Source organism: Alternaria incomplexa (assembly GCF_024043165.1).
Source record: "Alternaria incomplexa strain BMP 0042 chromosome Unknown scaffold_12, whole genome shotgun sequence".
Taxonomy (NCBI): Eukaryota; Fungi; Ascomycota; class Dothideomycetes; order Pleosporales; family Pleosporaceae; genus Alternaria; species Alternaria incomplexa.
Genome location: NW_026249861.1, coordinates 57255 through 69805, shown reverse-complemented (window position 1 = coordinate 69805; position 12551 = coordinate 57255). Strand labels below are relative to the sequence as shown.

General features: G+C 53.4%; 5 protein-coding genes across 5 annotated transcripts; 2 read left to right on the top strand and 3 right to left on the bottom strand.

The window, feature by feature from the left end:
- Positions 1-200: 200 nt before the first annotated feature.
- Positions 201-882, top strand: J4E90_007919 (uncharacterized protein; the record flags this gene model as incomplete). Its single annotated transcript, XM_051437449.1, has 2 exons — positions 201-289; positions 336-882. 2 exons carry the CDS (start codon positions 201-203, stop codon positions 880-882), a joined length of 636 nt encoding a protein of 211 aa, XP_051288260.1.
- Positions 883-1740: 858 nt separating this feature from the next.
- On the bottom strand, positions 1741-2622 carry J4E90_007918 (uncharacterized protein; the record flags this gene model as incomplete). The annotated part of the gene is made up of 2 exons (XM_051437448.1): positions 1741-2214; positions 2287-2622. 2 exons carry the CDS (start codon positions 2620-2622, stop codon positions 1741-1743), a joined length of 810 nt encoding a protein of 269 aa, XP_051288259.1.
- A 4276-nt stretch (positions 2623-6898) lies between these two features.
- Positions 6899-10135, top strand: J4E90_007917 (uncharacterized protein; the record flags this gene model as incomplete). Its single annotated transcript, XM_051437447.1, has 1 exon — positions 6899-10135. One exon carries the CDS (start codon positions 6899-6901, stop codon positions 10133-10135), a length of 3237 nt encoding a protein of 1078 aa, XP_051288258.1.
- A 246-nt stretch (positions 10136-10381) lies between these two features.
- Positions 10382-10633, bottom strand: J4E90_007916 (uncharacterized protein; the record flags this gene model as incomplete). Its single annotated transcript, XM_051437446.1, has 1 exon — positions 10382-10633. One exon carries the CDS (start codon positions 10631-10633, stop codon positions 10382-10384), a length of 252 nt encoding a protein of 83 aa, XP_051288257.1.
- A 195-nt stretch (positions 10634-10828) lies between these two features.
- On the bottom strand, positions 10829-12158 carry J4E90_007915 (uncharacterized protein; the record flags this gene model as incomplete). The annotated part of the gene is made up of 3 exons (XM_051437445.1): positions 10829-11425; positions 11477-11851; positions 12000-12158. The coding sequence occupies 3 exons, from the start codon at positions 12156-12158 to the stop codon at positions 10829-10831; spliced, it is 1131 nt and encodes a 376-aa protein (XP_051288256.1).
- Between the last annotated feature and the right edge of the window lie 393 nt (positions 12159-12551).

Below are 12551 nucleotides of genomic sequence, written 5' to 3'. Positions count from 1 at the left end.
AGCAGCACGACAGCGCGGAAGTGGTTGCGCCAACGATTGACCAGGTACGTGGGCCTTCTTTCACATCGCCGTCATCCAAATCAAATCCATTCGTTGCAGCGCGTGGTACTCGCTACATGCTCACACGTCGCTAAAAGCTTCCCTCGCACCGTCTATTCTTCATTTTTAGTTCTTAACACCTACAGCTTCCCCGTCTAATCATGTCTGCAGATCCCGCAATGATCAACATCGCTAAAGTGAGCGACTGGCTCACGCAGAATGCAAACGAACACATCTACCCAAGACTCTTGTAGGTTTCAAGTACCATACACTGTTATTCCAACTAACTTCAGTAGCTTGATGTCTCCAAATGGCACACTATTAGCGTACTCAAAGCCTGTCCAGACCAAGGAGCTTCGCGATCAGGCTGCCCTAATATCTATGACATGGAAAGACAACTGCCAAGGACGTCAAAAGCCATCGACCCGCAATGGAGCTACCCAGGACCAGTCGCTGCAACCTGCACTCAGGACACTCACCATCGAGACTCCGGATTGTAATATCATAGTACGCCTATTGCAACCAGAGCTACTGCTCGTTCTCATCGGTAGAATCGCCCCCGGCAAGAAGCAGGGCTTCAAGATCTCGGCCGAAGGACAGGGAGACCCACGATACCCAGAGGCCGACGACCCAGTTTCACGTCCTAGTTCAAGCAACGAACAGCATTTGACCATCAAAGGGAAAGCACCCTCATTACTTAGCAACATGAGCCAGCGCGATAGGGATCTCAGGAGCGGCGCACTTCATGTCCAGCGGAAAAGATTAGACGCCCTGGCTGAGTACGTCTTGCAAGACTTCGGCGACACTGGATTTGTCATGCCCGCAGATGCAGACCTTCAGTAGTACGATGATGCGGCTCGGGACGGGGATACGTTACCCCTGCCTCACTCTACAGATACCGATTCTAAGGAGACTGATGGTGACGAAGTACTGCACAAGAGTTCGCTGGCTTGGTTCAGTTCGCTGACCGCGCTAGTATGAGCTCATTGTGTTCCCAGGAAGAAAGCGGACTGTAATAGCGACCTCTTCACGGCCATGTGCTACATTATAGCCAATGATCCCGCTGCCTACTGGCTACATGGGCTTGGCCAGTGCTCGGTACAGCTCGCACGCGAACAGGTACCCGTCAGCCGGCTTTACTGTCGAATGGGTCGCACCGAGTTCGTTTCGCTCGCATGGTTGACAAGATTCTCTGCGAGGTGCGGCACTCTGCAGACTTATGTTGTGAAGAGGAAGAGTTTGTGAATATTGCAGGAATATGCGGACTGCCAAGGCGTAATTACTGGAAGAGATGAGGAAGCATTGGAAACAGCCGTCGTGTATGCGCTGCATTTTTGGATACCCAGGACTCGAATTTGACTTTGTTTGCTGTTCACATATACCTCAAATGACATTCTCTCGGACAATGATAGCTAATTGTCCCAGCATGCGTTGCCCGACACGACAGAACGACTCGATCCCCAAAATATCCTGCTCAGCAGCGATATAGCATGGGGTACAGCAGCACGTCCATCCATATTGCACGTCATGACAAAGACATCCTCAAAGCCAACCTTGGAAGCGAGGTGTAGCAGATACAAACTCTCCAAACTTGTATGTGGATGCTTATCTAACAATGTCATACATCTGGCGATGGGCCACGGGTCTTGGATACGCCAAACGGCCGCCACAAACACCAGCCTCAGCTTGATGCACATTCCATCATACCGGCAACGGCTTCGGAACACCCCTCTTAACACCAGGCTCGCCCAGACCCGGAATAACCAAAGGAGCCCTTCTCTCCATCGGCGTCCTACCAATAGGGAAGAACTTCGTGATCGTGTGATCAGGTCCATATGCCTCTTCGACGAGATACACCGTCACTCTCCACCAAGCACAGAGGGCGGACAACATCCAGAAGTAGCTTGCAGCCTTCATCCCCATCGTTACTCCGCCAGTGAGACTATCACCCGACGCGCTAGTGTCCGCGGTGGTGATGGGACGACCATTGTATGCGAACATGCAACAAGCGATCGTACTGCCGATAGCCAGAGAGAAGAGACAGACGCTGAGCACGATGTCGCGTGCCGTCGCTGCGAGCGCGCCCGACCAGGTGAAGACGCAAAGTATCACGAACCAGGACGCGAGTTCGGGGAAGTGCGTGTGCACTTCATGTGGTTCCAATGCACCAGCCGCCTGTCATTACCGTCGTTAGCCCATCATCCCCTACCCTAGTTCAAACCCCCCTCATAAACCATCAACACTTACAACAAAAGCATACAAAATCCCAATACTTATCCAAAAACTTCCCCACATGGTATTTATCACCGTCACCAACGTATCCCTCGCTTTGAACCCATATAGTCCTGCGATGAACTGCGCTAGTCCGCCGAACAGACCCACGAACGGGAAGAAGATGGTTGGTGACTCCGGGTTGCCCCACCAGTTGGCGATGTAGGATGAGGTTATCCATGTTGAGCCTGCGAAGCCGGCGAGACCGAGGGCGGCGGGCGGGGCGATGGGTTGGAGGAAGATTTGGATGCCGGGGGTTTGTTGGAGGGTTTGGTCGACTTTTTTGGGTGAGGAGGCGGCGTGGAGTGCCATTTTGGGGTGTGTTTGTTATGGAGGCCTTGAGAGAGGAGGATGGTGGTCAAGACCTCTAGATGGTCACGATACCTGGGTATACTAGGGTGCCTTGTTTTGTTACTTAGGGTATTGGAAAGGTGCGACAAGCCATCAAATAGCTATTTCATCTTCGAACAGTCGGCGACCCTATTGCTGTGATGCAATCGCACGGTTAGTGGAGACTAGACTCAGGATCGTGATGTTGTGCATGTTACGATGTTATGACGATAAGCGTGGCGCGGTAAAGGTCTCCGCGTGCTGATCACGAACATCGCGACTCGTTCGCGTCGGCACCTCACTTCCGCGTGGAGGTTTTGACATCATCGCAACATTGGAGAGTCATTCTTATTCGCCATTTTATGTGACAAAAGCTACATGCGATCTAGTAAGGCATTGTGACGATCGTGATCACTGGGGAGATCAAAGATCGCCCATGGCTATTGCCAACTGCGGTAGTTCGCGTCGATGTGGAGCGGTGTTGCTTGGTGAGGCTTATCTTGAAGGTGCATGTGTCTTGTCGATCCAGCTATACAGTAGGTGTCAGAAGGATGATGAGAAAAGTCATGGTCATTGCAGATGATGAAATAGCCAAACGGAACGTGAAGGGAATCGCGAGCAACCATAATGCATACCCTCAACATTTCCAGCGCATTGTTGGAACATGATCAAGTCCTCCGTGACACACAATAAGAAATAGGAGTTGTGATAGCGAGTTTGGAAGCGCGTGCTCCTAATAGACGATTATCGAAACATGATTAAAGGTACAAATCGCATGTAGCATTCCCTGTCGACTTTGCCCAAGTGATTTTAGTCTTCAATTAATGTGTCGTCCCCATCATCGCTTGCAGCTTCCAAACGCTCTTCGCCGCTTGGATGGTTATCGTAGGGGGTAACCCACAATTCATCGTCGCTGTCTCTCCCTTCTTCTTGTCCGTAGTCATCATCCTGTTCAAGGGCCTCTGCGACCGGACTGTCGCAATCGGTGTCGTCTAGATCGACTGGAAACGCCCCGGGCATACACATAGCATCAGAGAGTTTATGATCTTCAGCCTCCGACGTGGCACATTCTGCGAAGGTAATGCTATTGATGAGAGCCTGGAAAGCGGCTTCTTCGACCTCTAGAAGTGCTCGATGTTGTGGATAGATGTACCGGTCGCGACGATCAAAACACCCCCAAACCAATTGTAGGTCTCTTTCATCCATTCGCAGGCCTTCTATGCATGCTTGCTCGAGTATCTGCATAGTCTCGATATCGCCCTGTAAGGCTGCCCAATGCAGGATCGAGAAACTTGTAAGTGTAAGGCTGTTAAGCTGAGCGCCGTGATATATAAGCATACTGAGTACCGAATGATTGTTGTGCTGTACTGCCTTCATAACTGCTGTCTCGCCGGTGGGAGTGTGAGCGTCAATGTCGGCGCCAGCGCGTATTAGGTCTTCGCAGACGATATATGTACCACTCATAGCCACGGTGTGTAGAAGATTCAAACCATCTCGAACATGGTGCACATTCGATCCAGCGTCTATCAAAATGTCGACAACCGAAACGCAAGAACTTAACTCAACGGCAGTTTCGAGAGGGCTTACTCCCCAAGGTGTAGTATGATTGACGTTTGAGCCAGCCTGGATCATCTTGATGCAAATCGCGCGTGATGGGGCTGGACCGCCAAGCGTATCATAAAATGGGGTCATACCATCATCCCCGACGGCATCTAAATCCGCGCCAGCCTCGATCAGCACATCTACGGCCTCATCATTCTTCAGAAACGCAGCCCAATGAAGCGGAGTCTTTCTCATCGAATCTCGGACAAGCGCAGCGCTCGGTTGAAGTCGGAGAAGGTCCCTTAGGTGTTCTATGGACCCTTCGAGCAACAGCTCTGTAGCGGGAGCGAGATCAAGCGCATCACAGATGTCATGTAGATCTGGTCTACTATTTAGCTCGTGGGGTAACACACCCGATCGACGAGAGACGCCTAGAAACTGGGCAGGAGTTCTACAGTCATCAGCCCATATATTGAGACGGCTTCAGCGAGGCTTACATATTGTTTACGCGCGCCACATAATTCACGTTCACTCCCTCATCCAAGAGCATCGTAATGAGAGGCACGGAGCATCTTCGCCTCAAAGCGAACTTCACAAAGATGTTAGCAGGCCCACAGATGGGTGATTACGCGCTTACTTCGAGGAATGACTCAGGCTCTTGACCGGACAATAACATGTCGATGCTTTTGACTCCATAAAGCTGCATGGCCCGCTGCATATCCAGTACAGTTCCATAAGCTATGGCTCGACGCAATTCTCTTCCCGGCCAATAATCTGTGATGACTCGCGGTATTTTGAGACTCCAGGTCCCGCCAACACCACCCAGTGAACGCCAAGATGCTGCAACTTCAATTCCAAGGGGCAAGAGCCAGATCGGGAAAAGGTAGCGAAAATACAGTGACCCTGTTCCGTTCGACTTTTGATGACAGAGGCCGTAGTTACATGACCGGCGGTTGAGTAAAGGTGCTGAAGTGAATTTAAAGAATGCGACACCTATCAAACACCGTAGCCATCTTGGTGTGGTACCCTGACATGGTACATGGCAGTCGCAAGGACATGATGACCTGCAAGTCCGATTCGTCGCAGTTTCTTTGGTTTCGATTTTGACATAAGACGTGAAGTCGTTCTGGTCAATCGTGGTGTTATCAGTGGTTGATGAGATTGTGCTCATACATGCCGCTTTCTCCATCGCGTACGGTAGATTGATCGCGTTGCCGTTAACTAATGGCTCTCCAGATACTTCTCCCATGTGAACGATAGTAACATCTTGAATGATGGTAGACAGCCTAGTCGTAGTTTTTCTAGATGCACAAGATTAGCCAACTGGCCCATGAACAATGCCTGATCTAGCTGTCTCTCGCGGCCCTGGCATGCGACCTATGAAGACGAGTCGCAACTCACAAATTCGTCGCACTCATCGCCAATACAAGGTTGAGTTTCAAGGAAGTCAGCTCCTGCTGAAATGCGTCGATCTGACATTGCGCTTGGCCTCTTCCCAACACGTCCATCCACTTCACACGTCTCTTCAGCTCGATGACTTTTCCAGCGCCGGCTACTTCTTCTCGCTCGCGTAGGATATTTCTTTGTAGGTACTTCGTGAAGGCGTCCATACAGCCCATTGCTCGATCCAAAAGCCTGTTGTATTCCGCCCGATAGGCCTGCGGAAGCTGATGCTGAGTTCCATCTACTGCAGTCTGTACCAGAGTCAGAGTTGCCTTGAAGTCGGTAACTTCATTGATTGCCCCAAGGACGTAAAGTGGGATGCCGCGGAGGCCCAACACTCGTTCGAGGAGGGAGGCGACATGGCTGGCTGCGCTGATGAGGGTGATTATGCTGGCCACTAGGCCGATGGCTTCCATTATGAGATTGTGAACGTGAAGAGATTAGTCGAAGGATCTCGCCTCATCCCAGTAAACTCTATAGAAGCAAAGCAGCGGGATATGAAGTGGCCATGATGGAGGCGCAGTGCTGTGGCCTGTAGTTGTCGAATGTTATTTGTACGACGCCAAGGGCGTACAATAGGTATACACAACCCACATACGGTCAAATCAATCCTGCAATGAGTTGCACCGCTGCGCGCATATAGTATGGCATTGGATCCATATGCACGCGCCCGGTTCATGCGTCTAGTCGTTCATGCTCAGCCTTGTGTAGTGTCACCTAGGCGCGCAGAGCATGCAGTAATGAAAAAACCTGCCGGTTATCGTTGGAGTAAAAGTCCAGCGTCGCAACGGGAATTTGCCAGGTGTTGGGCGACAATGCCTCGCGCGAAGGACAGCGGATGACGAGACGAGACGAGACGAGACGGCGTTGCTGATCAGATCTCCGAGAGCCGTGATTTCCCCGCCGTCACGTGCGCAGACTCTTGGCGTGTCGAGCACGCAATTCGCGCTAAGGCCAAATTCTCGTCGCGTCAAGGCGACATTCCGCGCATTTGCAATCTATCGCCCGAAAGACGTGCTAGAGCATCTGGACAGGGCCAATCATGGTGTCTGTGAAGGATTGCGTCTTGCTCGGTCGGTCTTCTGCCGATGTCGCTACTGGACGACGGCACTTTTTGGCTGCTACGAGGCGGCAAACCCACGACACGCATATACTCCCACGGTGAAGCCTCCGGAGAGTTGTGGCACCTCTCATTCTCTCGCATACCCCAAAGAGAGACTCTCACTGCCTTGTTTGAGAGGCTGATTTGCTGAGGCGCATACTTGTTATCAAGATGCATTTCCAACAGACTGAGTCTGCCGGCCCTGGTGCTGAGCAGAATGCACCCAAGGACTTCTCCAAGAAGTCGTCCAGTCTACCGTTTGGTCAGGACCTCTCCTACCAATCTATCGGTGGCCCCACCTACCTCACGGCCCAAACTCTCGTACAGCAGGTCGCATACGCCCTCTCAGATAAGATCTTCGCATACTCGGCTGAGTCGTTCGACTTGGATGTCGCAGTCAAGTACTGGCAAGAACAGGGCGAGAAGAATGCTTTCGGCTACCAGACTGGTGTCTCATCCCTTGAGACGAGGACCGGTGCTGGTGCCATCGCCCTGGGTTACATGTTCTCCAAGGACTATGACTTGAAGAAGCGCCATATCCCCCAGTCCATCGTCGCCTCCTCTTCTACGCTGAACTACCTACGCGCCTCGCTCGACCAGCTCTCCGCCCTCTACTCGGTCGCAAACCCTTTGACCGCCCACATCGCCGCAGTCGACTACTCCGCCAACTCCAGCGCTGGCCTCGTCACCGACTATGTCTCCTCCCTCACACTCGCCGAAGACCTAGGCCTTGGGCTCGTCTGCAGCCCGTCTGTCTTTGAGGCTCAGCACATGTCCCTCTTCGCGACCCTCCTCTCGAGCGTCCTCCCCACAATCCACACATACGATGGCATTAGTGTTGGAAGGGAAACAGCGAGACTGGTCGATACTCTCGACCAGACTAGGCTACACAACAGCTACGAGGCGGTGCTCAAGGCCGTCTCGGAAGTTGACAAGAAGCACTCCGACACCGCTGGTCGCGTTCTGCGCCTGCTCCAAGCCTTCAACGATGAGCTTGGCGAGGACTACAAGCTCTTCGATTACTACGGTCATGAGGAGCCGGAGAGCGTACTTGTTGTCTTTGGTACCGTAGAGGCTTCCTTGACCGCTCAGGTCGCCAACGCTTTATCCAAGGATGGCGACAAGGTCGGTGTCGTCAACGTCCGTGTCTACCGACCGTTCGTTGAGGAGGCTTTCCTTGAGGTACTCCCCAAGAGCACTCGTCGCATTGCTGTTCTTGGTCAGGTCAAGGACGAGGCTGCCGTGCTCGACCCCGCGGAGTACTCCAGGCTCTACTCGGACGTCTTGGCGTCAATCCAATTCGCCTACGACAGGGACGTCGAGGTCACCGATGTCAAGTACTCGCGCGAGCAGGTCTGGACACCCAGCAACTTCCTCGATGCTTTCCGCCAGATCCACGCCGAGAAGGAGGGTGCCGAGGTTCGCTCATACGTCGACATCTTGAACACTGCCGACGTCAAGCAGTACAGCTTCTGGAACCTCGACGAATCATCTGCCGCCAATGCCCCAGTTGTAGTTGGCAAGCTTCTCTCGAGTGACTCTTCAAAGAACGTCTTCGTTCGCAGCGGCCACGACAACCTCGTTCAGGGCGGTGTCACTCGCACTGACATTCGCAATGCTGACTACACCATCGAAGCGCCTTACGCTGTTGAGCAAGCCGATGTCGCTTTCGTTGGCGACATTGCTATCCTGAAGGAGTTTGACGTCCTGAACAGCGTCAAGCCTGACAGCTCCATCATCGTCAAGCTGCCCGGTGTAAAGAACGAGGACATTGAGAAGAAGCTCTCGTCTGCTTTCCGCAAGGCCCTTGTGGACAAGGATGTTCAGCTCTTCGTCCTTGACCCTGCTTCATCTGAGGCTGTCGCTGAAGATGAATCTCTAGAGTCTTACCTCACCCAGCTCGCCTTCTTGAAGATTGCTCGTGAGGACTTGCTTTCCTCTGGCCTGAGCAAGCTTGCTGCTATCAACGGTAGCTCAGAAGTCTTCGACAAGCTCACCCAGCAGCTCGAAAGCGCTCTTCGCGAAGTCGAAGTCCCTGCTGCTTGGGGCACTGTTGAAGAGGATGTCGAGCCCATGCGCCTCCCCTCAGACATCAACGTCAACAGCTTCGCTCCTTTCGACCGCATTGAGTCTGAGCCACCGACACTGCTCAAGGACTGGCAAGTCGCAGCCAAGGGCTTTGCCTTCAAGGAGGCCTTCGGCACTGCCAACCAAGTTCGTCCTGATCTTGGCTTCAAGACTAGTATCGTCCATGTCAAGGAGCGTCGCCGCCTCACACCGCAAAACTACGACCGTAACATATTCCACATTGAGTTCGATCTCGGTAACTCTGGTGTTACCTACGCCATTGGTGAGGCTCTCGGTATCCACGCAGAGAACGACGAGGCACAAGTTGAAGAGTTCATCAAGTGGTACGGTCTTAACCCCAACGAGGTCGTTGAGGTCCCGTCTCGAGATGACCCCAACGTTCTGGTCAACCGCACCGTCTACCAGTCCCTCATGCAAAACGTCGACATCTTCGGTCGTCCACCAAAGCGCTTCTACGAGTCACTTGCTGAGTTCGCTGATGACGAGCGTGAGAAGCGCGAACTTCTTCAGCTTCTGAGTGCTGAGGGTGCTACCGAGTTCAAGCGCCGTGCTGAGGTTGATACTGTCACCTACGCCGACATCCTCCTTGAGTTCCCGTCTGCCCACCCAAGCTTCCACGACATCGTTCGCATTGTCAACCCTATGAAGCGCCGCGAATACTCCATCGCCTCTGCACAGCACGTAACACCCAACTCCGTCTCTCTGCTCATCGTCACTGTCAACTGGGTCGACCCCAAGGGCCGCGACCGCTTCGGTCAGGCAACTCGCTACCTCAATAGCCTCAAGGTCGGCGCGCCTGTCACCGTGTCCGTCAAACCATCTGTCATGAAGCTTCCTACCAAGACTACCGCACCCATCATCATGGCCGGTCTCGGAACTGGTCTCGCGCCTTTCCGTGCCTTTGTCCAGGAGCGCGCCTACCAGAAGCAGCAGGGTCACGAGATTGGTGAAGTCCTACTCTACATGGGCTCTCGTCACCAGCGTGAGGAGTACCTCTACGGCGAGGAATGGGAGGCGTACCAAGACGCCGGTATCATCACTCTCCTTGGCCGCGCCTTCTCTCGTGACCAGCCTCAGAAGATCTACATTCAGGATCGTATGAGGGAATCTCTCAAGGACATCCGCAGGGCGTACCTGGAGAAGGAGGGTAGCTTCTACCTCTGTGGACCGACATGGCCTGTACCTGATGTCACCGAGGTGCTTCAGGAGGCTGTCGAAGTCGAGCACAAGGTTAAGAATGTTGGCGCTAAGAAGATTGATGGACGCAAGGAGATTGACAAGCTGAAGGATGATGGCCGTTACGTACTTGAAGTTTACTAGGCGACACGTTGATATGACATAGATCCATGAGATAGATCCTCGTTATTCCAATATTATTTCAAGGCCTAGTGCCGATTACCTCAAATTCTCTCGCTATACATCAAACACTCTTCGTGACATTTCGAGTGCTTCACAGCCCCGTCGTAAGTTGAAGCAGGGAATGTAACTGGTTTTCACTGACCATGCAGCCCCACTTCTTCACCCAAGGGAAGTCAAAACCGTTGCCAAAAGTACCTTCGCCGAACTCTACTTCTTCGACATACTCGCCAGGCTCGCCTGCTTGGCACGAAGGTGTGCAAGTTTGAGCTCCGCCTCAGCGACGGCCACCGCGGCCTTGACGCTCTCCTCGTCTTCGCCCGTGGCTCCTTCGTGACCAAAAACCCCTGGGTTGCCGAAGTTGTCGACTTGCTCGCCGTCAAGGCCGGGCGACTCTCGCTTGACCGTCGGGGTGTTGCGACCTGCCCGCGCAGGATTTGGGGTACCGGGCGGATGGGCCATGGGTGGTGGTTGGTGAGGGGCGTACATGACTGATGGTTGACGGGAAGCCTGGCGGCCCTGACTGGGAAATGGGGGTTGGCCGAACGGTGGATAGCCGTAGCCGGGGAAGCCTGGATAACCACCATAGCCACCGGACCCACTACCCGGCGGAGGCATCATCATCGGACGACCCCAATAGTCAACGGGCGGCTGCCCTTAGTAGCTACCGTAAATACCGGGCGGCGGAGGATGAGGTGGCGTCGGCGACTCTTCCTTGACGGCTTCTTTCTTGGGTGTCTTGTGCTTCTTACCGCGAGGTGTCGACGAAGGAGACTGGTGGTAACCACCCATCACCCGGTGACCATCTGAAGCACCTCCGCCGAACTTCTGCTTCACATCGTCATCCGACTCCGAATCAGACCCCCCAGAACTGTCCTGACCTCCATCACTGCCCTCCTCCCCATCATCCTCCTCCTCACTAACTTTCATGATCCTATCCACATCCTCTTCAGTCTGGATCTCCTTAGCCTTAACAAGCAAATGCTTATACCAGACCCCAAACGCATACTCCACCTCCCAGTCTTTGACCAACATATCCTCCATGACATCAAAGTCCGTGCTGCAAAGCTGTGGCTTCCGGTTCCCGGTGTTCTTGACCCGGTAGCGGACGACTTCGTTCATGGTGGCCGCAAGCCACTTTCGGTTCTTCGTGAGCTTGGCGACCATGAGGATGGATTTGAGGACCAAGGGAAGCCATTTCATGGGGTCGTTTTCGTGGGCGCGGTTGTAGTTTCGTTTTGTGCCGTTTTTGAACTGCGTGATGTTGGTGGGTGGGAAGTAGTAGGGTAGTGGGTGGGTACTTACCAGTGGACGGTGGCATTTGGGGATGTAGGTTTTGACCCAGTTCTTGCCCCAGAAGCCTTCGATGCTTTTGATCACGGCTTTTTTGGCTTTCAGGTCGTTTTTCAAGATGGGTCGCGGTCTAGTGGGTAGTGGACTGGGTTTCTCGGCGGTCTCCTTAGCGGGCTTCTTCGGCGACGGCTTGGTCGGCTTGCGCGCTGACGAGCGTAGGTTGTGGCGCTGACGGGTGGAGGCGATGGGTTCATCGTCTTCTGACGAGTCGGGTATTGTCTGGACTTTGGCGGGCTGGCGCTTCACGGGCGTCACCTCTTTGACGTCGTCGTCTGAGACGAAGATGCTTTCCTGGGCTGCTGAGCCGTTTTCAGCGTCTACGCTTGACTGTTGGGTTGGTCAGCGCTGTAAACATGAAAGCTATCGAGGGAGCATTCGCGACAACATTCTTATACAAACAAGCTGCTAATATGGAAGCCTGGAGGTCGTCGCGATAGTTTCGTCGTAACCCCTGGCGCAGTGACGGGTCACTTACCGGATGTGAGGGAAGAACAGACTCTGACTTCACGCGCGTCTCAACGACTTTGGGCGCAGGTGGTGGCGAGTCGTCGTCGAGGCCCCATTCCGGACTCGACATCCGCTCAAGCGATTCTGGAGAGTACGAGTGATCCATATTGACAACCGGGCGAGTCATGAAGCGGAGGGATCAGGAGTTGATGGAAGAGGTATATACTCGAAGTTTTTGATGATAAGCCGCAAATGTAGTGAGACGGAAGCCTGAATAGTCGCCTCGAACTGGCCGTTGCTGCGGAGGATAGGTGGTTTGTCACTGACAAAGCTTGGTTATATACACTCACTTGATAACAAAGACGCACGGTCGATTGCAACCCACTAGCGCCCATGTGACATCGATTTCTGTGGGGTAGATCTGTAGCTAGGTGGTGGTGATAGAGGGATAGACGTCGCTCAGGACCGACGGTGAGAGAGGAGACGCAGCGACTGCCTGGTGGAGCTCGCTGGCCAACCACTGCGCGGGGCTGGATTAGGAAGGTGTAGATGTTGTTTCTGCGAGGCGACGGTGTCTTAT